Consider the following 27,019-nt stretch of genomic DNA (forward strand, 5'->3'; position numbering starts at 1 on the left):
CTAACATTAGGCTTGCATTCAAGCCCCTTAACCTTGAGCCATTTCTCAAGGCCTATAATTCTCCTTTTGAGAATATTTTTCTCCATATATCATGAATGTAAAAAATTGAAACAAAGCTTACAAACCTTGATGGCTCAGGTTCAGTTCCCCAGTACTCACATAAAGCTACATGCACAAAGATGTGCCTGCATCTAGAGTTTGTTTGCAGTGGTAAGAGACCTTTGTATGCCCATACTCACACACTCTCAAATAAATAAATGGTTTTTGAAAAATCGGAAAGATCTATGCTTAAATTATTAAATACTAAAGAATTTTGCAATTCTCACTCTACATGTATCTTGTGGTAGAAAGTATTGTCTACATTACATAAATAGTTGACTGTTGTACCTTATGTTTTTAGGTGGCAAAAAGGTTGGAATTAATCCTAAAATTAATAATTTGATGCCAGGATATGAAGTTGCAAAATATGATCTTATATGGATATGTGACAGTGGAATAAGAGGTGAGATTTTTCATATTTTACAAAACTTCATGTGATGATAAAATGCCAAAAACAACAATCTTTTTTATCTTCTAAAATAATTTACTTCTTATTTCATGATAATGTTAACTCTCATTAAAATTTTGTCTTTTTATATAAGCCTAACTAATAAATGTATTATTACAATGTTTTCATTTAAATAGAAAATGCCAAAAAAAGTCACAATCCATTATTCCATCTGTAGCCTTTGTTGTATACAATTTTTCTTGTTTGTTTGACAACTAACTTTTTCTTCAATTTGTTGGGCTAGTAGAAAACACTATGTCACCCAAAAGGCTAGGCACCAGTAGCATGTTTCCTAAAATAAATACATCTTTTAGAAGACTTACTTGTCTTTTTGTTTAGATGATTTTAGCAAGAAGCCTCTTTTCTTGTTATTTTTTTGTTGGGGATAAGGGGCTGAGAAAAAGGTTTCACTATATAGCCCTTGCTGGCCTGCAGCTTGTATACCAACCTGGTCTTAAACCTGTGGCAGTCCTTCTAGAGGCCTCTGCCTCCTGAGTGCTGAGATTCCAGTTGTATGTAATACACTTTGTTCAAGAAGTCTTTCCTATACTGAAATTATAACCTACAGATTTTTTTATTTGTTTATATTTTAATTTTTGTTTATTTTTATTTATTTAAGAGTGACCAAGAGAGAAAGAGGCAGATAGATTATCTATTTGAGAGTGACAGAGAGAGAAAGAGGCAGATAGATAGGGAGAATGGGTGCTCCAGGGCTTCCAGCCACTGCAAACAAACTCCAGATGCATGCGCCCCCTTCTGTATCTGGCTTATGTGGGTCCTGGGGAATTGAGCCTCAAACCGGCGTCCTTAGGCTTCATAGGCAAGCACCTAACTGCTAAGCCATCTCTCCACCCATAACCTACAGTTTTAAACATTTAAATAAGTTTCTTACTCCCCGCTCTGCCCTGAGGTAGGGTCTTACTCTAGTCCAGGCTGACCTAGAACTTACTCTGTAGCCCAGGCTGGCCTCAAACACACAGCAGCCCTCCTGAGTACTGGAATTAAAGATTTGCACCACCCTTCCCAGCAAGATCCCTATAGTATCTTGTGTATTCTACTTACTGTAAGTTCCTCAGCCTCAACACCATGGACACTTAAACCTGTTAAACCTTTGTCTTCGAGGCTGTCCTGTAGAAATACATGCCTGGATACCACTAGTGCCCTGCCCCTTTTCTCAGATGGAAGAACCAGAAAGTCTCCAGACTTTTCCAAGTGTCAACTGTGGAGAATTATCATCCCTGGTTGATAACCACTACCTAGGTTGTGAAGGTTTATTTATTTTTTATTTTATTTTGGGGGGGGGTTGGTTCTCAAGCTAGCTCAGGCTGGTAGGGAACTTTACTTCATGGCTTCAAACTCACAGCTATCCTTCTACCTCAGCCTCCCAAGGAGTGCTGGGATTAAAGGTGTGCAGAAGCTTTATTTTGGATTTGTTTTGTGTTGAGGAACTAGGGATTACATGCAGGGCCTTACACACAGGAAACAAATGCTCAACCACTAGGCTATTGTCACAGCCTCCCATCCCCCCCCCCACACCCCCTCACATTTGCTCACTCTAGCCCTGGGAGGAGTTGGACTTGATCCTCTTGATCCACACTCTTACGTAACTGGGATTGCAGTCTTTCATTTCACCACCAGACTCAGCTAGACTGTAAATATTTATGGTACCAGTACAACTTTGTTTTATTCCATAGGCTTAGTTCTTAAAGACTAGAAAAAATATTTTTAAAAATGGAGTCATGTAAAATGATATGTTTGCTATTTGAAGATAGGACAGTGAGCTTTAATTTTCTGTTAGTCTAAAGTGGCAATTGAGAAATCACTTCGTAGTATTCCTACAACATAATGAGGAGCATTAAAAGTTGTCAGCTCACCGCTAGGTAGGATGTTCATTCTCCACGTTTGCTGTCCTAAGTTACTTTTGGTTGTCATGCTTGTATGGTCTCACCCCATCCCTCTTGCTGGTGAATGGGATGAGGCACATGTTCCTCCTGAGGCAGTGCACTCACTTCCTAGGGTTGAAGAGTAGAGAAGCAAGGCCTGAGGTCCTTTGACCTTTGGCCTGAACCTTTCCGGTAGGACACATTGTCCCTTTTCCAGTTTGGAGGCTCAGGTGCAGGGTATCCAAGGTGAGAGCAGCTGTTTTCATTAGGGAGGAAGTTCTTAGATCCCTGGTGTAACTACCTGCTGAGATGATCACACTGGGAAATGAATGAACGCAGCTGATGGCCTACCCCCAACTGAACATTGTGTACTTTCTCCCTGAGGTTCTCACTTTCAGCTCTAGAGGTTCCTTCGAGACTATTAATTTACATAGAAGAATGTAAGAATGTTTTTCCAAACATTCAGATGGGGCCAAAAAGCTGCATCTGGAACCTATGGAGTCCATGCTGGGCCACTATTGTATAGCATAAGTCAGCTTATCATAAAGTATGCCTTGAAATTTTGTTTCTCAGAAAAGTGATTGAACTCGTTATATCCAAATGTTTATTTTGATTATTATTCAATAACAATCTATAAAGTATGTTTTGCATAAGTAGAAGTCTTACTAAAAAGTAATTTTCTCTCCCTGTCCCCTCACCTTTCTTTTTTCTTTTTAATTTTAGTAATTCCAGACACACTAACTGACATGGTCAATCAAATGACAGAAAAAGTAGGCCTGGTTCATGGGCTGCCTTATGTAGCAGACAGACAGGGCTTTGCTGCCACATTAGAACAGGTAAGTATCATGTGTGGAGATAGTCGGGTCTCCTAGAAGCTTGCAATTGTCCTGAGAATTGGGATTGGCTCCTTGGGAGTTAACTGTGTTAATAAATGCATCTGGGAGCCTGCTATGAACCATAATCCCTTATCAGAGAGCAGCTGTTTTCTTGGTCCCTGGGGTCACTTCTGCTGAACCGATGGCACCCTGAATAGCTCTTCATAGGAAGTGGCAGGTTTTCTTTTTTTTTTTGGGGGGGGGGTCTTTGAGGTAGGGTTTCACTCTAGCCTAGGCTGACCTAGAATTTACTGTGGCCTCCAACTCATGGCAGTCCTCCCACCTCTGCCTCCTGAGTGCTGGGATTAAAGGCGTGCGCCACCACACCTGGCTCTATACAATGTATTCTTTCTCCACACGATCCTCACTTCAGTACGAGAAGTTCATCTTAGATACTGACTTACATAAAAGAACATAATAATGTTCTTTCAAACTGGAAAAAAAAAACCCTTACCTATTGTGAAGTCTTTCAGTTATACTAAAAATGCTATTCATATAAGTCCTTACAAAATCCCTTTGTTTTTCTTTTCAAATTTGGGAGCTGGAGAGATGGCTCAGCAGTTAAGGCATTTGCTTTGCAAAGCCTAATGGCCCAGATTTGATTCCCCAGTACTCATGTAAAGGCAGCTAGCCCTACTTAGCCGTAGGACTTCACTTAAAAACTGCCTAAGCAGTTAAGATTTAGGCTTCTGGTCTTAGAAGTTGAGTTTATTTCAGTCACACAGACATCATTACTAAAGTATGGAGTCTGAGTGTAGGTGGGTGGCAGGAATCCTATTCTTAGTTGTCTCATGAAAATCTGTGTTCTGGGCTGGAGAGATGGTTTAGCGGTTAAGTGCTTGCCTGTGAAGCCTAAGGACCTCGGTTCAAGGCTCAATTCTCCAGGACCCACGTTAGCCAGATGCACAAGGGGGCGCATGCATCTGGAGTTCGTTGCAGTGGCCAGAGGCCCTGGCATGCCCATTCTCTCTTCTCTCCCTCTCCCTCTCCCTCTCCCTCTCCCTCTCCCTCTCCCTCTCCCTCTCCCTCTCCCTCTCTCTCTCTCTCTCTCTCTCTCTCTCTCTCTCTGCCTCTTTCTTTCTCTCTGTCGCTTTCAAATAAGTAAATAAAAGTATACAAAAAAAAAAAAATCTGTGTTCTTCATCCTGAGAAAGACCATTGCTCTGTATTTCACTAGTTGGAAGAGCCTGCTTATGAGAGGCATAAATAACTAACAAGGCTTTGTAGCTATAGCTGATAAGTAGAGTGATGACTTTCTTTTACCATTAATTTATCAGCTTGTGCATCTCATGACTTCAAAGTATATTTAGAGAAAGGACAGTAATATATGGAAGATAGGCTTTTAGTATCTATCTTATTTCCTAATAGTATATTGAAAAAACAACTGAGGAAAGAATCTCACTGACTTCAAGGGACAGAAAGCAGCTAACAATAAAACATTGCCAGAGAAGTCATTAAGAAATAGAATGATCCACTGGGTGTGGTGGATCACACCTTTAATCCTAACCCTCAGGAAGCTGAGGTAGTAGGATTACTATGAGTTGGAGGCCACTCTGAGACTAGATAGTGAATTCCAGGTCAGCCTGAGCTAGAGTGAGACCCCACCTCATAAAAACAAAAATAAATAAATAAATAATAAAATAAGAATAGAACTAGAATGTTCCTAAACATTGACATACCTAAAAGAGATCTGTTTATATGTGCATACATGCTAGTATATACATACATCCATATATATACGCACACATACAGCATAAACATAAACATCTTACATAAACATCTTAAAATCAGGATACATTAAATTTTTGTTGGTACTTTATGTGCCAATTAATATTTTCCCTCTTATTTTGTATCCAAATTAGTTTTATTTGGGTAAGACTTTGAATCTTATTAGAGAAGATAGTATTTATGTGAGACTAGAATTATGGTTTTCCTCTACAAATATTTTTTTTGTAACGATGATAACAAGAGTAGTCAACCTAAGAAATTAACTGCATGCTTTAATAGTAATGGCAATTGTGTACTTTTTCAGGTAGCTGATGTAAGAATTCCTTCAATAATCATATTTGACAAAAGTCATTAGGAAGTGTTTGAACATCACACTTGTAATATAAACTAATCGTATGTCTGTGCTTGCGGGTGGCAGGTATACTTTGGAACTTCACATCCAAGATCCTACATCTCTGCCAATGTGACTGGTTTCAAGTGTGTGACAGGAATGTCTTGTTTAATGAGGAAGGATGTGTTGGATCAAGCAGGAGGTCTTATAGCTTTTGCTCAATACATTGCTGAAGATTACTTTATGGCTAAAGCAATAGCAGACCGGTAAGAAAACCGTATTGATTAATCCATAGTACTTTTTGTACCTAACTTTGTGTTGATGTATTATTTTTTCAAAAAAAAAATTTTTGTGTTTTATTTATTTATTTGAGAGAGAGAGGTAGAGAGAGAATGGGCCTCCTGCCACCACAAACGAACTCCAGATGCATGTGCCACCTTGTGCATCTGGCTTATGTGGATCCTGGAGAGTCAAACGAGGATCCTCTGGCTTTTCAGGCAAATACCTTAACTGCTAAGCCATCTCTCCAGCTCGTTGTATTATTCTTGGTCAAACACACATTATAGCCTTTTGATTTTTCTTACCATAGTACAAAATTTAGTAATTTTTTGTTTTGTTTTGCTTTGTTTTTTTTTGAGAAAGGGTCTCATTCTAGCCCAGGCTGAACTCGCTTTGTAGTTCCGGGCTGGCCTTGAGCTCACAGTGATCCTTTTACCTCTGCCTCCCAAGTGCTAAAATTAAAGGCATGCACCACCATACCCAGCAAAATTTATTAATTTGGGCTAAGTAGTTCACATTAAATATTCAATGCCTTATTCAAAATATTAATTCAAATTTTATACAGTTTAATGTGGGCTAGCAGGTAGTTTCTGTGAGCACGCATTTCCATAAATGTCAGTATAAATTTCTATTGTTTTAGAAGAATTAAAGCTACTAGTATAGCATAAGCTAGTAGGTAAAATGTTTGGAATTTGTTTACTTATTTTTGAGCAGAGAGAGTGAGTGTGGGCATGCCAGGCCCTCTTGATGTTGCAAACAGACTCCAGACACATGCACCACTTTGTGCATCTGGTTTTACATGGGTACTGGGGATAGAACCTCAGCTAGCAGGCTTTGAAAGCAAGTGCCTTTAACCACTGAGCCCATAATTTTATTTTATTTTTTTTGTAGTTTGTTTTTAATTTATTTTGAGAGAGAAAGAGAAGCAGAGAACAGGGTGGGGGGAGATGGGTGCAACAGGGCCTCTAGGTGCTGCAAACAAACTCCAGACACATGTGCCACCTTGTGCGTCTAGGTTATGTGGGTCCTGGGGAATTGAGCCTGGGTCCTTTGCCTTTGCAGGTAAGTGCCTTAACTGCTAAGTCACCTCTCCAGATCTCAGAATTTTTATGAACAGAGAGGAGAGTTGAGTATGGAAATACCAGGGGTTCTGGCAACTGCAAATGAACTCCAGATGCATGCAGCACTTGGCACATCTGGCTTTACCTAGGTATTGGGAAATTGAACACTGACCAGCAAGCTTTGTAATCAAGTGCCATTAACCTCTGTGCCAGCTCCTTAGCCCCAAGGTAGAATTTTTTTAAACTATTATTTAAGACTTTGAAATTTCTTATCAAATTGGTTCCTAATGATTTGTATGACAAAACACTTGGATTTAAAGGTAATCAATGCCTTATATGATCTCTTACTAAAAATGAAGTTTTGAGCTGGGCGTGGTGGCGCACGCCTTTAATCCCAGCACTCGGGAGGCAGAGGTAGGAGGATTGCCATGAGTTCGAGGCCACCCTGAGACTCCATAGTGAATTCCAGGTCAGCCTGGGCTAGAGTGAGACCCTACCTCGAAAAATCAAAAAAAAAATGAGGTTTTGGTCTGGAGAGATGGCTCAGTGGGTATGGCACTTGCCTGTGAAGCCTGATGGCCCATGTTTGATCTCTCTCCAGATCCCATATAAGCAAGACACCCAAAATGAGGCAAGTGCAAGTTCACACATGCCCACATGGTGGTGCAAACATCTGGAGTTTGATTGCAGTGGCTGAGGCCCTGGCACCAGTTCTCTCTCACACATGCATAGTATCTCTTTAAAAAAAAAGTGTTAAAATATGAAGCATAGCCAGGTGTGGTGGCATGGTGGTGCACACCTTTAATCCCAGAACTCGGGAGGCAGAGGTAAGAGGATTGCCATGAATTCAAGGCTACTCTGAGACTACATACTGTATTTCAGGTCAGCCTGGACTAGAGTGAGACCCTACCTTGAAAAACAAACAACAAAATCATTTTTTAAGGCTCTTGCTTAAAGGTATTTGTGAGGTTCTTGGTCGACTAAAGTCTTTCATAAGGTAGAGTGCTACCTTAGCTTTCTTGTTGAACACAGGTGTGTGCATACACACACACACACCCTTTTGGGGCAAAAAGGGTCATACTGACTGGAGACAAAATTGTTAAATGTAGAGCCCTCTCCATTGAGTAGCATGAGTAGGTATGTCCATATGTATCCCTGGATAGATTTAAAGGTGGCATATTGCAGTGTCAAAATGTTGGCCCCTGCGTGTGACATAAACAAGCTATGGTTCCTTTTAGCTTATAGGGGCTACTCTCAGGCTGACATGATTTCTCAGAAGCATCCACAGCATTAGTTCATTACTTTAAGGACTAGGCTCACCCTGAATACCCGCAGTTGCTGTACTTGTATAGTGATTAATGAATGCATATCCAGCCAGGCCTGAGTGTGTTTATTAGCATAGATATTCATTAATTATCTTTCTTTTCAGAGGTTGGAGGTTTGCAATGTCCACTCAAGTTGCCATGCAAAACTCTGGTTCATACTCAATTTCTCAGTTTCAATCCAGGATGATCAGGTAAACCAACTGTTTTTATACTTTGTTTAAATGAGAAGGGTGTGTTTATGTGACTGTTAATGGTAGAACATGATTTTAAATATATAGCTGATGGTCAAATTTTATTTGATCTGTTTCCAGAAAATAGAATTCATGTTCTGGATTTAAATTGAAAACCTAAATATATTTTCCTTGCTGTATAATACTGAAATATTCAAGGAAAGGCATTGACACTGATTTTTTATAATGGTCTCTTTTTTAACTTTTACATTTTGAATAAATTTATGGTCTGTACTTCTCAGAATTTGGGCTATTCATTATGCTAAATAAAATAGAGAATTCATAAAAATAAAATTAAAAGAAAATTTTACAAAGAACTCTTGAAAGAGGAGGGCCCATCTAGATTAAATTACAAAGTTGATCATTTGGTCGGGGGTAAACTGGTCAATCTTGTTGCCAAATTATTGTCTTTTAAAAATCTTTTTTATCTTTCCAGGTGGACCAAATTACGAATTAACATGCTTCCTGCTACAATAATCTGTGAGCCAATTTCAGAATGCTTTGTTGCCAGTTTAATTATCGGATGGGCAGCCCACCATGTATTTCGATGGGATATAATGGTGTTTTTCATGTGTCATTGCCTGGCATGGTTTATATTTGACTACATTCAACTCAGGGGTGTCCAGGTATGTGGATAGGCACCAAAAAGGTCAGCAGACATTTGGTGGAACCAAAACTTTTCATTTAGATAAGGTTGAAGAAAAACTATTTGAGCCATTTTTCAGCTTCAATTGATATCACCTTAAATACCACTTTTCCTAACAGAATGTTGACATAAACTTAACATGATTTGCAACTTTCCGTTGGTTATATAGTCACTTTTATTAAAGCTCTAGAAAACTGATGTTAGACAAACAAGCATGTATCCAGACTGAAGGCTGCATTGAGGTGGCAGTTACATTAATGCTGCTTGTACTAGCAGCTTTTTCTTTGATGGTACTGCATGGCAGTCCCTCACCTGTGGAAGGGTTGCTCTAAGTGGTGTGTCTAGAAGAGTGAAATCCAGGAATTTCACGTATTAACTGCCTTCCCCCCCCCCCTCAATTCCTAGGGTGGCACACTGTGTTTTTCAAAACTTGATTATGCTGTCGCTTGGTTCATCCGCGAATCCATGACAATATACATTTTTTTGTCGGCGTTATGGGACCCTACTATAAGCTGGAGAACTGGTCGCTACAGGTTGCGCTGTGGAGGCACAGCAGAGGAGATCCTGGATGTATGACTGCAGCTCTGCGACTGTATATAAAGGAAAAAGAAGTATTATAAATTATGTTTGTATAAATGCTTTTAAAGATCTACCTTCAGTAGTTTTATCACATGTATGTTTTGGTAATTGTTCTTTAATTTATTTTGCATGGCACGTGCATCTGTGAAAAGGAAAAACAAAGCAAAATACATCTGTAGTCTTGGCCAAATAGTACACTTTATTTTGTGGAAGTAGAAAATCAAGAGACTTGGTTCTAGGAACCTGGGTTTGTTATTTTGTTGTTATTGTTTGTTTATTTTTTAAACAAATAAATATATATATACACATATATATGAATGCTCTGCAACAAACACTATGACAGTATCCTTCAGTCGGGAAAGTTTCTTACTTGTGAGTACACTCTTCTAGAACATGTACAGTGGGTTAACTGCAGCTTTTTGAGAGTCTGGCAAAGAATAAAAGGTTGTGGCCTTCCATGGAGAAGGGGTGAGTGACCCACAGTGAGGTACTGACGGAGAAACCTCTTCATGCTTTATGCCTACCTCTTGTAGTTGTTGCAGAGCAAATATACATTGTAAGATGGTAGCTAGGCCTTGCAAAAACAAATGGAAAAACTTTAAAAATAATAATAAAAGAGCTGGAGTCTAGTATTTATATGAATCTGTGAGATATTTTTTGGTCTCACTCCAATGAACCAAAAGTGGCTGAGTTTGGTTTTTAATTATAACCATGAATTGAAGGCAACTTCTTGACCAACTGTTGTTGGTTCTGTCTTGAACCATTGTTAATCACTGTGCTGTAATTGGTATAGCTAAATCTTTCCTTCCCTGCTCCTTGCCCAGCTTACCCCATCTTTCCTTAACTTTTTTTCAGGGGGGGATTGGGGATGATTTTGTTTTAGTGTGAGTGGATGTTTTGATAGTTGTAAGGAAAAATGCATTTCAGACACATTTCACACATGAGCTATTTTCTTACACAGTATGTCTTATTGTTAATAAGAATGTAATTTCATGATACAGGTATTTAATATCTTTTTTAAGTAAGTAAATATTCTAGCCATCAATAAATAAATTGCAGTAGAGTATTAAGAGGGGATAGGATAAGTTTTACTCTTAAAAAAATCAGTAAGTATCAATCTCAGTCTACTGTGTATATGTATTTTTTTTTTTTTTTTACTGTAGTAGTCTAGTCTTATTTAAATTGGATTTTTGTATTCCAGTTTGTATGACAGAATAGACTAGATCAGCACTGGCTATAAGTGCATGCTCTATTTCACTCTTCTCTCCTCATCATGCAGCCAAACTTGCTTGTCAGGTTGTGCTTAACTTGTGGTGAACTGGACTTTTAACAAGAAGCAAAAATGTAAGGGACAGTGCATAAGCCTTTCTTTCCCTCTTTTCTTTGTAGAGGTATTTTTCTTTCTTCCTTCAGAACTGGGCGGCATGTTGTCCATACAGTGTCTGCTGCTAATGCTGGCAGTGCGGTGGCTTTCAGACCCTTTGTCTCTATCGTTTCCATGTCAGCACACAAAGTGTAGCATATTAGCAATAACTACCTACCTATAGAGAATACTTTTCACCTTACTGAGCCAATTCATTTGTCTAGTGACTATACATGGTTTAAATGGCAATATACTATGTATACATGTTTTATTTTAAGTTTTTTTCTGGGCCAAACGACTTCCTTTCTCTCTTCCTCTTCCTCTCTTGCCTTATGATGAATTTGTTTGAAGGGCATTTTCTTTATGAACAAAGGCTTGGATGCATATTCCTTTCTTTCTGTGAAATGGGTGATAATGTTCCCTAAGGAAAGTTGCACAGTGAAAACCAGTCTAGTTGTGACCCACTATGTGTTTATTTTTTTTTCAATCACTTTTTTGTGAGTTAATTTTGCTGACCATGTCTGTAATTTGTTGGTTAGTTTAATGAAGTTTGGTTGATGCCATCCTTTGCACTGCTGAAGTGAAATCTTGCTTATTATTTAGCTTTTTTTGCTGATCTCAGTATGGGCAAAGAAATAACAAAACCAAAATGGCTGGACAGACTTCTTGTGTTCTGTAAATATGTAATAAATGACTGTTCTGTGTGTGTGTTTTATGTGGTTGTGAAGTACTTCCTTAAAGTGAAACTTCACGCAAGCAGACAGTGAGTGATTCTTTGTTTAGCAAGTTTGGAGTAAAAATAAAATGGTAAAAATGTTAAAGAAAGCATCATAGCAGAACTGTAGGAGTCCAAATTTGTAATAAACTGTCTTTAAAACAAACAATTAAGTGTCTAGAATATACCGTTTTATTTAAAAATCATTGTCTTAAGTTTTTTGTTCAAAAAATAAAATTTGAATACAATCAAAACATGTGCAGTAGTGTTTCTGCTTACTGACTTTGTTTTTGTGTTAGTTTTGTAAGTAATCTAACATGTTCAGCCATCACATGTGTCAGTAGAGGTGCAGTGCTCATTCATTCTCTGTTCTTCCTCTTACTGGGGCTACACGCTGGTTTGGAGTCAGATTTTCTGCACTGGGTGCATGTTAGAATCAGCTGGGGAACTTTCTTAAAAGCACAGATGCCTGAGCCCTGCCTGCGTTCAGAGATTTAGGTTAATCATCCAGGGTGGGGCCTGAGCTCTGCTTGAAGCTGTGCTGCCAGAATTACTGGCCCTTGATCACGTTCAGCAAAGACTCAGTGTTCCTTTTGGTACTCTCCCCTCAGCTTGCTGCCAGAACTCAGGTCTTTTTGATTTTACCACTCCAGTGGAAAAGCAATCCGTGGAAGGCCTTGTGTGGTATTACAGCTTCAGGCCACGTGGGAGAGGTAGCGAATGCACTGGAGCTCCCACACTGTCCAGAGCAGGACCCTCTTGTCAGAAGCCATGTCCATGAGCAGAGGAGCTTGTACTGGAATGCAAATCCTATGGAAAAAGGAAGGTGCCCCTAAAATTTGCATTGAATCCTAATCTCCAGTGTGAGGCATTAGTGCCTGCTGAACAAGAGGGTGAGTTACTAATGCTGGTTGAAGGTGAGACACTTGTATCTTGCTGACAGATTAGTGCATACCACAGGAGGGTGTTCTCATGAATGAAAACAGCAAATACCTTCTGAAGTATTAGCAGGATTTGGTTCTTGAGCTGATACTTGTTTCAAGTTTATAGACAACTTCAGTTTTGTTGAGGAGGAAACAACAAAGTGGTTAGCAGTTATCCTTGCAAACAGGTATTTAGTTAATAATTTAGACATGCATTTAGTTAATAATTTCTATAAAAATTGACATCTATTGTAGCATTTCCTAATAAAACAAATTTTCTAGTCTCTATCCGTAATATCTATCAAACATTTTGCCTCAAACTAGCTTTATGGTAGCATACATTCTTGTTCTGCAAGTTTGAATTTGGTTCTCTTATATTTTATTTACTTACTTGCTTGAGAGCGTATGCGCATCCCAGAGACTGTTGCCACCACAAATGAACTCCAGACTTATGTGCCACTTTGTGCATCTGGCTTTATGCAGAATTCTGGGGAATCAAACCTGGGATGTCAAGCTTTGTAAGCAAGCACCTTTAACTGCTGAGCCATCTCTCCAACCCCTGAATTTGGTCTTCTAAAAGAACTTTTGGGAATTAAAATACAGAGCAAGCTGTATGAGAACCAAAATGTGCTAAGTCTTTACCCTTTCTATGAGATGTTGGCTGATCTAGGTATCTGGGTTCATTTCATGTGGTACTTTAAAGCCTATTAGTCTTTAAAACCACACTAATAACATGAACTATTACCTAATTTGCTCAGGTTAGGGATATTGTTTGTTTCTGTAAGTACTGAGGATCTCTGTATCACCCTCCCCTATGAAGCAAGATATTAAAGTCTAGAAGACTTTTGCAGCTGGAACATGAGAAAGGAATAGTTAGAAGTGATGTGTTATGCACATGGTGGCACATGCCTATATTCCCAGCATTGGGAAGCAGAGGCAAGTATTTGAGTCCAACCTAGGCTACATAACAATATTCTATCTAAAAGAAAAAGGTGGGGCAAAATGGCTTAGAGGTTAAGGTGCTTACCTGCAAAACCAAAGGACCCGGATTTGATTCCTCAGGACCCATATAAGCATGCATCTGACGTTCATTTGCAGTGGCTGGAGAGACTGGTGTGCTGTTTTCTCTCTGTCTAGCTCCCCCCCCAAATAAATAAAATAATTTTAAAAAAGAAGAAAGAAACAGGAAGAACTCATCTCACTACCTTAGAGATGCTTGCTCAACCATGTTTGTTGCCACTCTATTCACAATAGCTAGAAATGGAACCAGCCCAGCCTAGATGACCCTCAACTGATGCATGGATAATGACAATATGGCACATTTACACAATGGAATTCTACTCAGTGGTAAAGTTAAAGGAGGTTATGAAATTTGCAGGAAAATGGATGGATCTGGGAAGTATTATACTAAGTGAGGTAACCAAGGCCCAGAAAGCCAAATGTCACATGTTCTCTTTCATATGTGGTTCCTAGCTACAAATAATTGAATTTCTGTGTGAGTGGGAAGAAAACTCAGTAGCTTAGACCAGTAAGCTAGAAAAGAGATAAAAAGGGAATAGAAAGGGAGGGGGGGACTTAATAGGATGGTATTATATATGTGTTAAGTAGAAGAACAGATTAATGGGGGTGAAAAGGCCTAAGGGAAGGCTAATCAAAATCTAACAGGATATAAAGTCATATGGAAACCTATTGTTTTGGATAATGGAACACTCAGGAGCCATAGATGGTTACTAGGAAATTTTCAGTGCCAAGAATGGGATACCTTCCAGTGATTTGTTGGAGGTGGGGGGGGGGGCAGTCACTGATGTCCCCAAAACGTTATAGGCCATTTCCGAGACCTTTGGTTTCTCACCAGGAACAGATGGTAAGACCCTGTTGGTGAAAACTCCATGTACTTGGGCTGCAAGGTCACAGAAATCCTGCTGGAGCTGAGCTGAAAACCTCCATGTAGACCAGCTGACAGGAAGCTGGAAAAAGCCATACTGCATGCAGTTCAATGGGAGAGAGAAATCATCAGTGGAGATGCTCAACAGTGGACACTGCAAGCCTAATCTTTGGCCAGCCAGGCCAAGTGAGCCAACAGGTGCAATAGTGGTATGTCTGTTATGGGAGAAACCAACTGCTCTCTAATTGGACTGGAAGCCCGCTCCATGGGAGGGAATATATCCCTGATACTGAAAACCTGCAACAGGGGTAATCATGAGCCCTAGGGGTGTAACAGCTGCTGCTGTCTGGTCAAATGTATGTACTATGCTCACCAAACTGCCTAGTAAGCACTACTCTTAATGTTCAATACCCACACATGAATGCTACTCTCACTTTTGGTTAGAGAAGCTTCCCTTTTCAGATGGCAGTGACAGAGGAGTGCTCAGCACTGCAATATGTCTATCACACCTTCCAAGGCTCTGGGCCCATTGCAGAAGAGGTGGCAGAAAGAACGTAAGAGCCAAAGGAAGGGTAGGCCTCCTGACAACATGCTCCTCCAGTCACAAAATGGTCGGAATATCCATGACCTCACAGTGCCTGACACTGCTTACCTACAGAAGACCATCATAATTGGGGTAAAAGATGATGACATCAAAATAAAAGAGAGATTGATTGAGAGGGGGAGGGATATGATGGAGGGTGGAGTTTTAAAAGGGAAAGTGGGGAGAGGGAGGGAGTTAACCATGGGATATTGTTTACAAATATGGAAGTTGTCCATAAAAAGAAATATGTTACAAAACAATATCATCCACCATATATTTCTTATTTTCCATTTTTTAAACATTAAAGTAATTAAAAAGTCATTTTATAAAATAAAGACGAAAGAAAGAAAAAGATGGAGGTGAAATTGGAAAAAATACTTGGGAGTCATTTCCATAGAGCTGATGACTATAGATGATGAAGGTGATAACTGGAATATAGACAGATGACAGCTAAGCACAGAATCATGGGGACCTACTTGGAGATCCCCAAGAGAGAAACCCATTCAGCAAGTCAGGCTGCCAACCCTGGGGTTAGTCTGCACTTCTTGGTAGCTGTGGAATTTTGGCCAGCTTCCTTAATCCTTTTGAGTCTGAATTTATTGCCATACAGAATGATGGCTATTGAAGTCCTCTCCTACTGTGGGATCATTAAGTGAGCTATATAAAACATGGTGACAGGGCTGGAGGGATGGCTAAGCGGTTAGGGTGTTTGCCTGTAAAGCCAAAGGACCCAGGTTTGATTCCCCAGGACCCACATTAGCCAGATGCACAAGGTGGCGCATGTGTGTGGAGTTCGTTTGCAGTGGCTGGAGGCCCAGGCGTACCCATTTTTTCTCTTTCTCTCTCTCTCCCCTCCCTCTATCCCTCTCTCTCTCTGTCAAGTAAATAAAAAATAAAAATAAAAACACATGGTGACAGTTCTTACTGTTAATGATAATAATAAAAGAAGTGCTTCTACAGGTGCCTTGTGAAGAGATTGAAGAGGAGTGCAGGACGGACACGTCTAGTGAACTCTGGAGCAGGCGCAGTCCTTGCAGTACCCCAGCATGGCTGGATCTCAGCCTGCAGTGAGTTGTCTCACTGTGTCAGTGGGAGTGAGGGATCCATGTGGGAGTAACACTGCTTCTTGCCTTTTCCCACTTTGGTTTTTCGAGGTGGGGTCTCACTCTAGACCAGGCTGACCTGGAATTCACTACGTAGTCTCAGGGTGGCCTTGAACTCACAATGATCCTCCTACCTTTGCCTCTTGTGTGCTGGGATTAAAGGCGTGCATCGCCACACCTGGCTCCAGCCTTTGTTTTACTCTTTTTTGCTCATTTTTGTTTATGCTGCTTGTTTTATTTCCTGCTTTGACTCTACATTAACCTAAAGCTTAACCTCTGACTTCTTTCTGATCTCATTGTTTAAATCAATCGATTTTTAAATGGCTGGTAAGACTTAATTTTCACATACATAATTGAAATTACTTCTACTTCTTGCCAAAAATGGTGGACATGTACTGCTGTAATCCCAGTACCAGGAAGGATGAAGCAGGAAGAGCTCAAACTCAAGGGTACATAGTTCAAGGCCAAATAGTTCAAAGCCAGCCTGGTCTACACAACAAAGCTTTGTCTCATAAAACAAAACCACAAGGCCTGGAGATGTAGTTCAGGTGATAGAGTACTTGCCTAGTAAGTATAAAGCCCTGAGCCCCATTGCCAGCACCCCATAAACCAGATGTGGTAGTGCATGTTTGTAATTCTCCCATTCATGGGGTGGAGGCATACATAGAAAGTCTGAGGTGGGGGGAGGGGGTCAACCCAGATCTTCCATGCTTTTTAATCTTATGTAAATGATGACATAAGTGGTTCCTGAAAAAAATTCTCTCAGAGCTCATCAAAGTGCAGAAAAGAGTGGGGTGTTCAGCACTAAGTGAAACATCTCTATCACACCCTCCAAAGCTCAGGGACCATCACGGAAGAGGAGGCAGAAAGAATGTAAGAGCCAAAAGAAGGGGAGAAGTGCTGGCCTCACTGTCTTCCAGACACAAACTTGCCTCATATTCATGATCTCACAATGGTTAATGCTACCTACACAATACATATGTAATAAGAGGGGAGATGATGATATCAAAATAGGAGAGAGACTGGTTGCTAAGAAGAAATTCAGTGGGGGGGGGGAGGGAAAAGGGAGGTTGGTTGGAGAAGATTATGCTCATAATATATTGTCAGTCTGTATGGAGTCTGTCCATAATTATAAACAACAAATCATAGTAACTCCCCTCCCCCCTCACTTTCCCCTTTGCAACTCCACTCTCCATCATACCTCTTTCCCCTCTCAATCAGTCTCTCTTTTACTTTGATGTCATCATCTTTTCCTCCTGTTATGATGGTCTTGTGTAGGTAGTGTCAGGCACTGTGAGGTCATGGATATCCAGGCCATTTTGTGTCTGGAGGAGCATATTGTAAGGAGCCCTATCCTTCCTTTGACTCTTACATTCTCTCTGCCACCTCTTCCACAATGGACCCTGAGCCTTGGAAAGTGTGATAGAGATATTGCAGTGCTGAGTACTCCTCTGTCACTTCTCAGCACCATGTTGCCTTTGGAGTCATCCCAAGGTCATTGCCATCTGAAAAGAAAAGGTTCTCTAACCAAAAGTGAGAGTAGCATTAATATATGGATATGAACATTAAGAGAAGCCCTTACTGGGCAGTTTGGGAAGTATAGTATATACATTTAGCCAGACACCAGCAGACGTTATACCCCTAGGGCTCATGACTTCCTCTGCCATAGGTTTTCAGTATTAGGCATGTATTCCCACCCATGGAGTGGGCCTCCAGTCCAATTAGAGAGCAGTTGGTTGGTTTCCCCCATAACAGACATCCACTATTGCACCCATTGACTCATTTGGCCTGGCTGGCCAAATATAAGGCTTGCAGTGTCCACTGTTGAGTATCTCCACTAGTGTTTTCTCTCTCTCCCATGGAACTCATGCAGCATAGATTTTTCCAGCTTTCTGCCAGCTGTTCTACATGGAGGAGGTTATCAACTCAGATCCAGCAGGACTTCTCAGTGACCTTACAGTCCAAGTATGTGGAGTCTCCAGCAATAGGGTCTTACCATCTATTCCTGGTGGGAAACCAAGGACCTCAGCAATGGCCTAGAATGTTGGGGGCATCAGCAACCTCCCTGGCCAACAAGTCACTGGAAGGTATCCCATCCCTGGCACTGAAAATTTTCTAGTAACCATCTATGGCTTCTGGGTGTGCCAATGTCCAAAAAAGTAGGTTTCCATATGACTTATTTATATCCTCTTAGATTGTGATTAGTCCTCCCTCCACCTTTCCTTTACTCAATTTCTTCCCCTGTCCTCACTTAGGCCTTTCTCCCCCATTAATTTGCTCTACTTACATATATACAATACCATCCTCTTAATAAAAAAATTATTTTCTAGCCAGTGTGATGGCACACGCCTTTAATCCCAGCACTCTGGAGGCAGAGGTAGGAGGATCATTATGAGTTCAAGGCTACCATGTGACTACATAGTGAATTCCAGGTCAGCTTGGCGTAGAGTGAAACTTTACCTCAAAAAAACCAAGATAGCCGGGCGTGGTGGCACACACCTTTAATCCCAGCACTCGGGAGGCAGAGATAGGAGGATTGCCATGAGTTCGAGTCCACCCTGAGACTACATAGTGAATTCCAGGTCAGCCTGGGCTACAGTGAGACCCTACCTTGAAAAACCAAAAAAAAAAAAAAAATATTTTTTTTTGCTCAGCTCATTTTTGTTTTATTGGTGTATGTGTGTCTATAGTATGATGTGTGTGTCCTATTTACACAAATGAAGAGGCCAGAAGAGAACATCAGATGTCTTTTTGTTAATCCACTGGCTCCTTGAGGCAGAGTCTCTCACTGAACCTGGAGTTGATGTTTCCAATCAGACTGATTGGCCTTGAGTCCCAGAACTGGGGTTACAAGTATGCATGGCCACACCCAGTTTTTTTTATGTAGGTGCTGAGGAATCAAACTGGGGCAGTCTTAGGCCCCCTTAAGCCTTCATGCTGGCACAGCAGGCCTCTTACCTGCTGCTCGGTCTCCCCAGTTCCTAACTGATTTATTGCTTATTCCACATCTTTTTCATTTTAACCATAAAAACAAACTATGTGGCCAAACAGTACCCTTCACTCTCCCAAGTCCTTTATATTTAGGGTCACATTTCCCCAAGACAAGAAGGGCATGAAAATTATCAATCAGCATTTGTGAAAGTAATGCAAAGTTGTCCAGATCAAAGATCAGTCTTCCCAAATGTGATTTCCCTCACTTCTTTTCTTTTCTTTTCTTTCTTTCTTTCTTTTTTTTTTTTTTCATAGAAACCACTTCCACCTGCCAAGTAACTATTTTCACTTTATTTGTAGCTCTGAAATAAAGCGTGCTTGGTTTCTGGTACCATTATTTTCAGTACGTCTGAACTTTCTTTACTAGTATTTTCTGATCTATTTTCTATACACCAGAGCTTGATTATACTAAGTGTGCAATGTCAGTTGGGTCAATTTTCAGTTTTCTTTGTTATAGAAAAAAAAATCCCTTAGCTATTCTCTGTTCCTTAAATGTTTGAACGAATTTATTTGCATAAATTTGAAAGAATTTATTTGGGCCTGATACATCTACAATTTCCATGATATCTGATTGATAATAATGAGTTTATATTTTCTACATTTCAAAAGTCAGTTTACTTTAGAGATGCATGTGGTATTTTGATAATTCTCTTAGAATGTTTTCTTTTCTGGTCACAGATGTGTCTGGGTAGAAGTTGGCAACCCTGTTGTGACCGACGGTAGACCTCTTACAGTCTGAATGAGAACAGAATCACAGGCAGGTCGTTCCTCCCATGCCTGTGGCTAAGCTTTTCCCATGATCACAAGGCAATTTTAGGTTAAGTCCTGCCATACTCCTTCAATCTTACACATTCCTTAACCCACTCTAAATGTTCCTCTTGGGCAGTTTCCTGGCTCTTCCTGCTTTTGATCTCGGTAAGCATGATGCTTTGTCCACTGTGTCTACCAGGTCCTCTGACTAACCCCTGCTCTGCCCCTGACACTCAGCTCAGAATGCCAGCTCCTGCCTGAGGGTTTTGCCAACATCCTCAGGAGGGCAGACCCAGTGTCTGCACCTCCACATCGTCACCCTTTGCTTCTGCCTCGCACTTCACACACTCATTATTTTTAATTACCCCTCTCATTGTTGTGTTCATCTTAGATTGAGAATGTCGTGAGAGGATCAGTGAGTTACTTAATTTTCCGTTCCAAGCACCTAAACTTAGAACCTGACACGAAGTCCTTTTGACTGAATGAATTAGCGAACAAATAAAGACAAGCAGTTCTGCATCACTAATATTACCCTGCAGCGAATAACAGTGAAGAGTACGGACTGCACACTGACCTGACCTGAGCTCATTTTCCAGCATCACTATTGGCTTCCTGGACAAACTGCGGACCTCAGTAGATGGCAGTGTCACCAGCTCAGGGTTGCTGTGAAGATTAAAGATGGTGCATAAGGGGGCTGGCGGGATGGCTTAGTGGATAAAGCACTTGCCTGCACAGCTAAAGGACCCAGGTTCAATTACCCAGGTCCCACATAAGCCAGATGCACAAGGTGACTTATGCTTCTGGAGTTCGTTTACAGTGGCTGAAGGCCCTGGCATGCCCATACTCTCTATACATATATCTGCCTCTCTCTCTCTCCCTCTTTCTCTCTCAAATAAAAATAAATTATATAAGCCGGGCATGGTAGTGCACTCCTTTAATCCCAGCACTCGGGAGGCAGAGGTAGAAGGATTGCCGTGAGTTTGAGGCCACCCTGAGATTCCATAGTGAATTCCAGGTCAGCCTGGGCTAGAGTGAGACCCTACCTCAAAAAAACAAAAAGATAAAATAATATAAATAAATAAATTATATAAAAATTATTGAAAAAAAGATAATGCATATGGAAAGTCATGTTCTCTAGAGAAGTTTCCTGTTGCTGTGATACTGGTCTGTGGTACTAGGCCCTTGTCACTAACTAAAAATGAAAGCTTGATTACCCTGTAGGCAGTAGCCCTTTTTCCTTTAAAGCTTGAGAAAGAGCTGTCTACAACCTGAATGAGTGGGGTTACCTGATCTTTTCTAGGGGAACTGATCCCCAACACTTGCCGCTTCAAAGTGAGTTATTCTAGTGTCCAAGCAGAACATCAATATGACTTGTTTGAACCATTATCAATAGTGTTCTCATCAGTCTCAAATATTTTCCGGAATTGTAGTGCCAATGGATTGACCTGCAAAGCCTGGAAAGAAGCTTCAAGACCTCACTGTTCAGCTCTGTGTTTGTACACAGCTAAATGATGTCTGAAGGCAACCGCAATGGATCATGGCGCACTCCACCTGGATTCGGATGCCAGGGTTACACACAAGGAATTTACCTAGCTCGAATGTTTCCAACTGTTAATCACTTAATGAGCAACTGGCTCTTTATCACTGAAGGGCCATGTTCAGGTGTTCTCTCCAGACACAGCACTGAACATGAGGTAACTAGTTCTTTCTAGCACTAGTCACGTGAAAGGGGGGAAAAGTTTTTTTTTTTTTTGCCTGACTTTGTAGGTTTGATGGTTTTCTAACTATGTGAGAATAATTATTTTGAATACCAATAGCAGTGCCTTCCCATGCAGTGACGACAAGGATCTGTACCTCTGTAGGCTTTCCTAAGAATGAAACCCAGGCAATTCTGGCCTCAGTGTCTCAGAGCGTCTCAGTGGAGGTGGATCACCAGGAGGATGGATTTCATACACATTTACAACAGTGAGCTAGTGGCATGATGGTGCACATAATCCCAGCACTCCGGAAGCTGAGGCAGGAGGATGGCAACTTCAAGTCCAGTGTGGGTTATATTACTACACAGGAGGAAAGACAGGGAACTAGAGAATCGAGGCTCAGAGCTTAGGATGGTATTGTGCTGGCCTCTAAGTGAAGTGGTCCAGGAAAAATGTAGTCACCAGAGGTTCCCATAACACACAGGGATCTGCAAGCCGTGCCATATAGAGTAGCAGTTGTGGACTGGCCAACAAGTGGTACTAGATGGGGGAAGCAGAGGCAGAGGAAAAATTAAAAGGGTCACAGAAATATTTCTTCTTAGGTACTGCAACCTTCAGTTTTGTCCTTAAGATGACTGGAATTTGGCATTTTTGATTTGTTTTCATGGGTTAGCCCAATGGGCTGGGAATGCAGGGGAAAGTCCCATTGCTGTATTTAAAGAGATGGCAAAACTAAGGAATGAAGATAAAATCCTACACAGTCCCACACAGATTCAGGCCAGCAGTGCTTACACTGGCGGGCCATGGGGAATTCTGGGAACATGACAACCTTTATGTCAGTAGGACTACACAGGGATAGTCACGGGGCCATACAGTTGGGACAGTGGAACCACCAAATTCAGAGTAACAACTCTGCCCAGAGCTCTTTGCACAGCCTCTGGGGATAAGGGTCCAAGGCCAGCTGCCTCACCCCTTGCTGTGTCTAGCTCTAGAAAATCTGGTTGGTTCCCTGGATGCCAGTGGAACTAGCAACAACAACAACAAGAAAAAAAACTAGTATCCTTGCATCTGAAAGCAGACACCTACCCCACCCCCCCAAAACCTCAACAGAGAAGTCCTGGATCCCCATCTGATCGCTGCAGCTGGCTCGTATTCTGGTCGCAGTCAGCCTAGCACTTCCACTGCTTAAGGGAGTCCAGCAGCTGGCCAAAGAAGGAGGAGGAGGAAGAGGGAGAGCGAGATGGAGACAAAAGATTACAAAGTGAACATGTAATCCTCAGGAGACTAAATTTCATGACCAGCGGATGTGGCTAACATACAAGTGGAATTAATGGGAGAAACAAGGGTGAACTTCCAGCATAATGAGGGGTAAACACAATGAGGACTTTGAAGGAGACACAATTGAGCATAAGAAATGAAATTATGGAATGAAGAAGCATGATTGTCTAAATTTAGAAGCACTGTAAAATTAAAGAGCATGATCAGTGCTTCTGAGAACAAACTTAGTCTTTGGCAGTGTCCCCACAACCCATAGGAAAGGAAACACGAAATACTAGGAGAAATCTACACATACTAGACACTAGATGATCCACTAGGTGGATTAATATTAGGATTTCTGGAATGAAAAGAATAGCAAGAACATTAAAGAAATAGTTGGTTTAGCTGCAGGTGGTTTTAGTGTAAAGAAAAATCTCATACAAAGAAAGGTCTATTTAAACTTCTTAGCTTTGTGTGTGCATGTGCGCGCGCGTGTGTGTGTTACTGGGGACTGAGTACAGGTGCTAAACCATTAAGCTTTATCCCCAGTCCTTTACAAAAGTATTTTTATTTTTATATTTGAGAGAGAGAGAGTGGGCTTGCCAGGGTCTCTTACTGCTGGAAACAAACTCTGGATATATGTGGAACATGTGCATCTGGCTTTATGTGGTACTGGGGAATAGAACCCAGGCCTCTAGGCTTTGCAAGCAAGCACCTTTAACTGCTGAGCCATCTCTCTAGTCCTCCAGTGTTTTTTTTTTTTTTTACTTTTATTTTAAGCCTAGGCTGACCTTGAACTTGTTATCTTCCTGCCTTAACTTCCCGTGTAGCTGGGATTACCCACTTGTATACCTCAGTCTTGGTAATTTTTTTTTTTAATTTCTAAGAGTGAATTTGTCATTCATTCATCAGAAAGAACAAGTTACGCTCCAAAAAAGATCATTAGCTTATCAGTAGGCTATTAGCAATGATGTTTATAGGCTATTGAGGAAAAATAAATTATGATCTGAAAAACACTTTTATGTTGTTTTGTTTTTTGAGGTAAGGTTTCACTCTAGCCCAGGCTGACCTGGGATTCACTATGTAGTCTCAGGGTGGCCTCGAACTCACAGTGATCCTCCTACCTCTGTCTCCCAAGTGTTGGGATTAAAGGCATGCACCACCATGCCCAGTTTGAAAAACACCCAAGGATGACATTAAACTTCTGATGCCCCTGCCTCCACCTTAGGAAGACTGACTGCCTGGTTTACATGGTGGTGGGAATTGAACCCAGGGCAGGCCTTTACACATGCTAGGCAAGTACTCTACAAACGAAACCATATCTCTAGTGCTAAAAGTCTTACTTGCAGAGAAAAAGTTATTCTAGAAGGGCAAAAGGAAGGCATTTGGGGACAGAAAGTATACTATCCATTTACTCTGTTTTAGGAAATTAGTCAAGAAAGCACCTGAGAAAATAAGCTCAAAAATCCTAACCAGAAAGGAAGATTAAAAAAAAATGTGGGGCTGGAGAGATGGCTTCATGGTTAAGATGCTTGCCTGAGAAGCCTAAGGACCCAGGTTTAATTCTCCAGTACCATGTAAGCCAGATGCACATGGTGGTGTATGCATCTGTAATTCATGTGCAGTGGCTAGAGGCTCTGGTGTGCCCATTCTCTAAATGTGGTGAGTTGTGAGCCTTATAGTAATCAATATAAATGTTAGATGACATAGAATAAGAAGGTTCAATCAGTTGAGATATTATGGGGGAAATTTTTGATAGCCAAGATTATAAATTTATCTCAAGATCTAGAAGTAGAGAAAGGAAAGAAGAAAATAGAGAAGTGGATATGACGGTTTCAAGCTTTGTTGAGGGTCTTTTAGTTTGTTTTGGTTAAAAAAAAAGATTCTTTGATCAAACCAAGTTTACACATCAACAGTTATGGCTTAACTAGAATAAATTCTGTCCAAGTTAAAACTGAAGACTAGCCTGGGTGTGGTGGCACATGCCTTTAATCCCAGTACCTGGGAGGTAGAGGTAGGAGGATCACTGTGAGTTTGAGGCCACCCTGAGTCTACATAGTGAATTCCAGGGTAGCCTGAGCTAGAGTGAGACCCTGCCTAGAAAAACAAAAACAAAACAGGGCTGGAGAGATGGCTCTTAGTTAAGCGCTTGCCTGTGAAGCCTAAGGACCCTGGTTCGAGGCTCGATTCACCAGGACCCACAGTAGCCAGATGCACAAGATAGCGCATGCGTCTGGAGTTCATTTGCAGTGGCTGGAGGCCCTGGCGCGCCTATTCTCTCTCCCTCTCTCTGCCTGTCACTCTCAAATAAATAAATAAAAAATTTAAAAAATATTTAAAAATCATACCATGCAAGGAGGTGGACAGCCTATGCAGCTCAGTCTGCATATGGTACTCAGCCTGCTTACCCAGCCTATGGGCAGCAGCCAAGAGCCACCACACCTGCAAAACCACAGGATGGTAACAAGCCTGCTGAGACTAGTCAACCTCAGTCTAGCACAGGGGGCTATAACCAGCCCAGCCTAGGGTATGGACAGAGTAACTACAGTTATCCCCAGGTACCTGGGAGCTACCCCATGCAGCCAGTCACTGCACCTCCGTCATATCCTTCTACCAGCTATTCCTTCACAGCCAACTAGTTACGATCAGAGCAGTTACTCTCAGCAGAACACCTATGGGCAACCAAGCAGCTATGGACAACAGAGTAGCTATGGTCAACAAAGCAGCTACCGGCAGCAGCCTCGCACTAGTTACCCCCTCAGACTGGATCCTACGGCCAGGCTCCAAGTCAATATAGCCAACAGAGCAGCAGCTAAGGGCAGCAGAGTTCATTCTGACAGGTCCACCCCAGTAGCATGGGTGTGTATGGGCAGGAGGCTAGAGGATTTTCCGGACCAGGAGAGAACCGGAGCATGAGTGGCCCTGATAACCCGGGCAGGGGAAGAGGGGGATTTGATCGTGGAGGCATGAGCAGAGGTGGCGGGGAGGAGGACGCGGTGGAATGGGCGCTGGAGAGCAAGGTGGATTCAGTAAGCCTGGTGGACCCATGGATGAAGGGCCAGATCTTGATCTAGGCCTCCCATTAGATCCTGATGAAGACTCTGACAGAGTGCAATTTATGTACAAGGATTAAATGACAATGTGACTCTTGATGATCTGGCTGACTTCTTTAAGCAGTGTGGTGTTGTTATGATGAACAAGAGAACTGGACAACCCATGATCCACATCTACCTGGATAGGGAAAAAGGAAAGCCCAAAGGTGATGCCACGGTGTCCTATGAAGATCCACCAACTGCCAAGGCTGCTGTGCAGTGGTTTAATGGGAAAGATTTTCAAGGAAGCAAACTTAAAGTCTCTCTTGCGCGGAAGAAGCCTCCAATGAATAGCATGCGAGGTGTGAGGGCAGAGGAATGCCACCACCACTTCGTGGAGGTCCAGGTAGCCCAGGAGGTCCTGGGGGGCCCATGGGTCGCATGGGAGGTCGTGGAGGAGACAGAGGTGGCTTTCCCCCAAGAAGGCCCCGGGGTTCCTGAGGAAACCCCTCTGGAGGAAGAAATGTCCAGCACAGAGCTGAAGACTGGCAGTGTCCAAATCCGGGCTATGGAAACCAGAACGCCGCTGCAGAACAGAATGCAACCAGTGTAAGGCCCCCAAGCCTGAGGGCTTCCTCCCGCCACCCTTCCCGCCTCTGGGCAGTGATTGTGAAAGAGGTGGCCCTGGTGGCATGGAGGAGGACGAGGTGGCCTCATGGACTGTGGAGGTGCTGGTGGAATGTTCCGAGGTGGCCATGGCATGGACCGAGGTGGCTTTGGTGGCGGAAGATGAGGTGGTCCAGGGGGCCCCCTGGGCCTTTGATGGAACAGATGGGAGGAAGAAGAGGCGGACGTGGAGGACCTGGGAAAATGGATAAAGGCGAGCACAGGAGCACCGAGACCCCGCAGAGCTGCATTGACTACCAGATTTATTTTTTAAATCAGAAAATGTTTTAAATTTATAATTCCATATTTATAATGTTGGCCACAACATTATGATTATTCCTTGTCTGTACTTGAGTATTTTTCACCATTTGTGAAGAAACATTAAGACAAGTTAAATGGTAGTATGCTGAGTTTTTTTTTCTTCTTCTTCTTTTAAAGATGGTTGTTTAAGACTTTAACAATGGGAACCCCTTGTGAGCATGCTCAGTATCATTGTGGAGAACCAAGAGGGCCTCTGATGGTTGTGATTTTTTTTTTTAAATAAAATTCCAAATGTTTATAAACTTTACA

The 27,019-nt window shown here is 41.6% G+C and overlaps 1 protein-coding gene and 1 pseudogene across 1 annotated transcript in view; both read left to right on the forward strand.

Annotated features, from left to right (window-relative positions):
* The window catches only part of Ugcg (UDP-glucose ceramide glucosyltransferase), a 41,548-nt gene extending 29,732 nt beyond the window's left edge, over window positions 1-11,816 (forward strand). Inside the window, exons 4-9 of the mRNA XM_004657010.2 lie at window positions 401-502; window positions 3,154-3,266; window positions 5,452-5,630; window positions 8,134-8,220; window positions 8,696-8,885; window positions 9,311-11,816. Of these exons, the coding sequence (XP_004657067.1) occupies window positions 401-502; window positions 3,154-3,266; window positions 5,452-5,630; window positions 8,134-8,220; window positions 8,696-8,885; window positions 9,311-9,481 (842 nt within the window). The 3' untranslated portion in view covers window positions 9,482-11,816. The remainder of the gene's footprint in view (window positions 1-400; window positions 503-3,153; window positions 3,267-5,451; window positions 5,631-8,133; window positions 8,221-8,695; window positions 8,886-9,310) is intronic.
* A 10,481-nt stretch (window positions 11,817-22,297) lies between these two features.
* LOC101599753 lies at window positions 22,298-26,740 on the forward strand (annotated as a pseudogene).
* The last annotated feature ends 279 nt before the right edge of the window (window positions 26,741-27,019 follow it).

The sequence above is a fragment of the Jaculus jaculus genome, chromosome 1, assembly GCF_020740685.1.
Source record: "Jaculus jaculus isolate mJacJac1 chromosome 1, mJacJac1.mat.Y.cur, whole genome shotgun sequence".
NCBI classification, from domain to species: Eukaryota; Metazoa; Chordata; class Mammalia; order Rodentia; family Dipodidae; genus Jaculus; species Jaculus jaculus.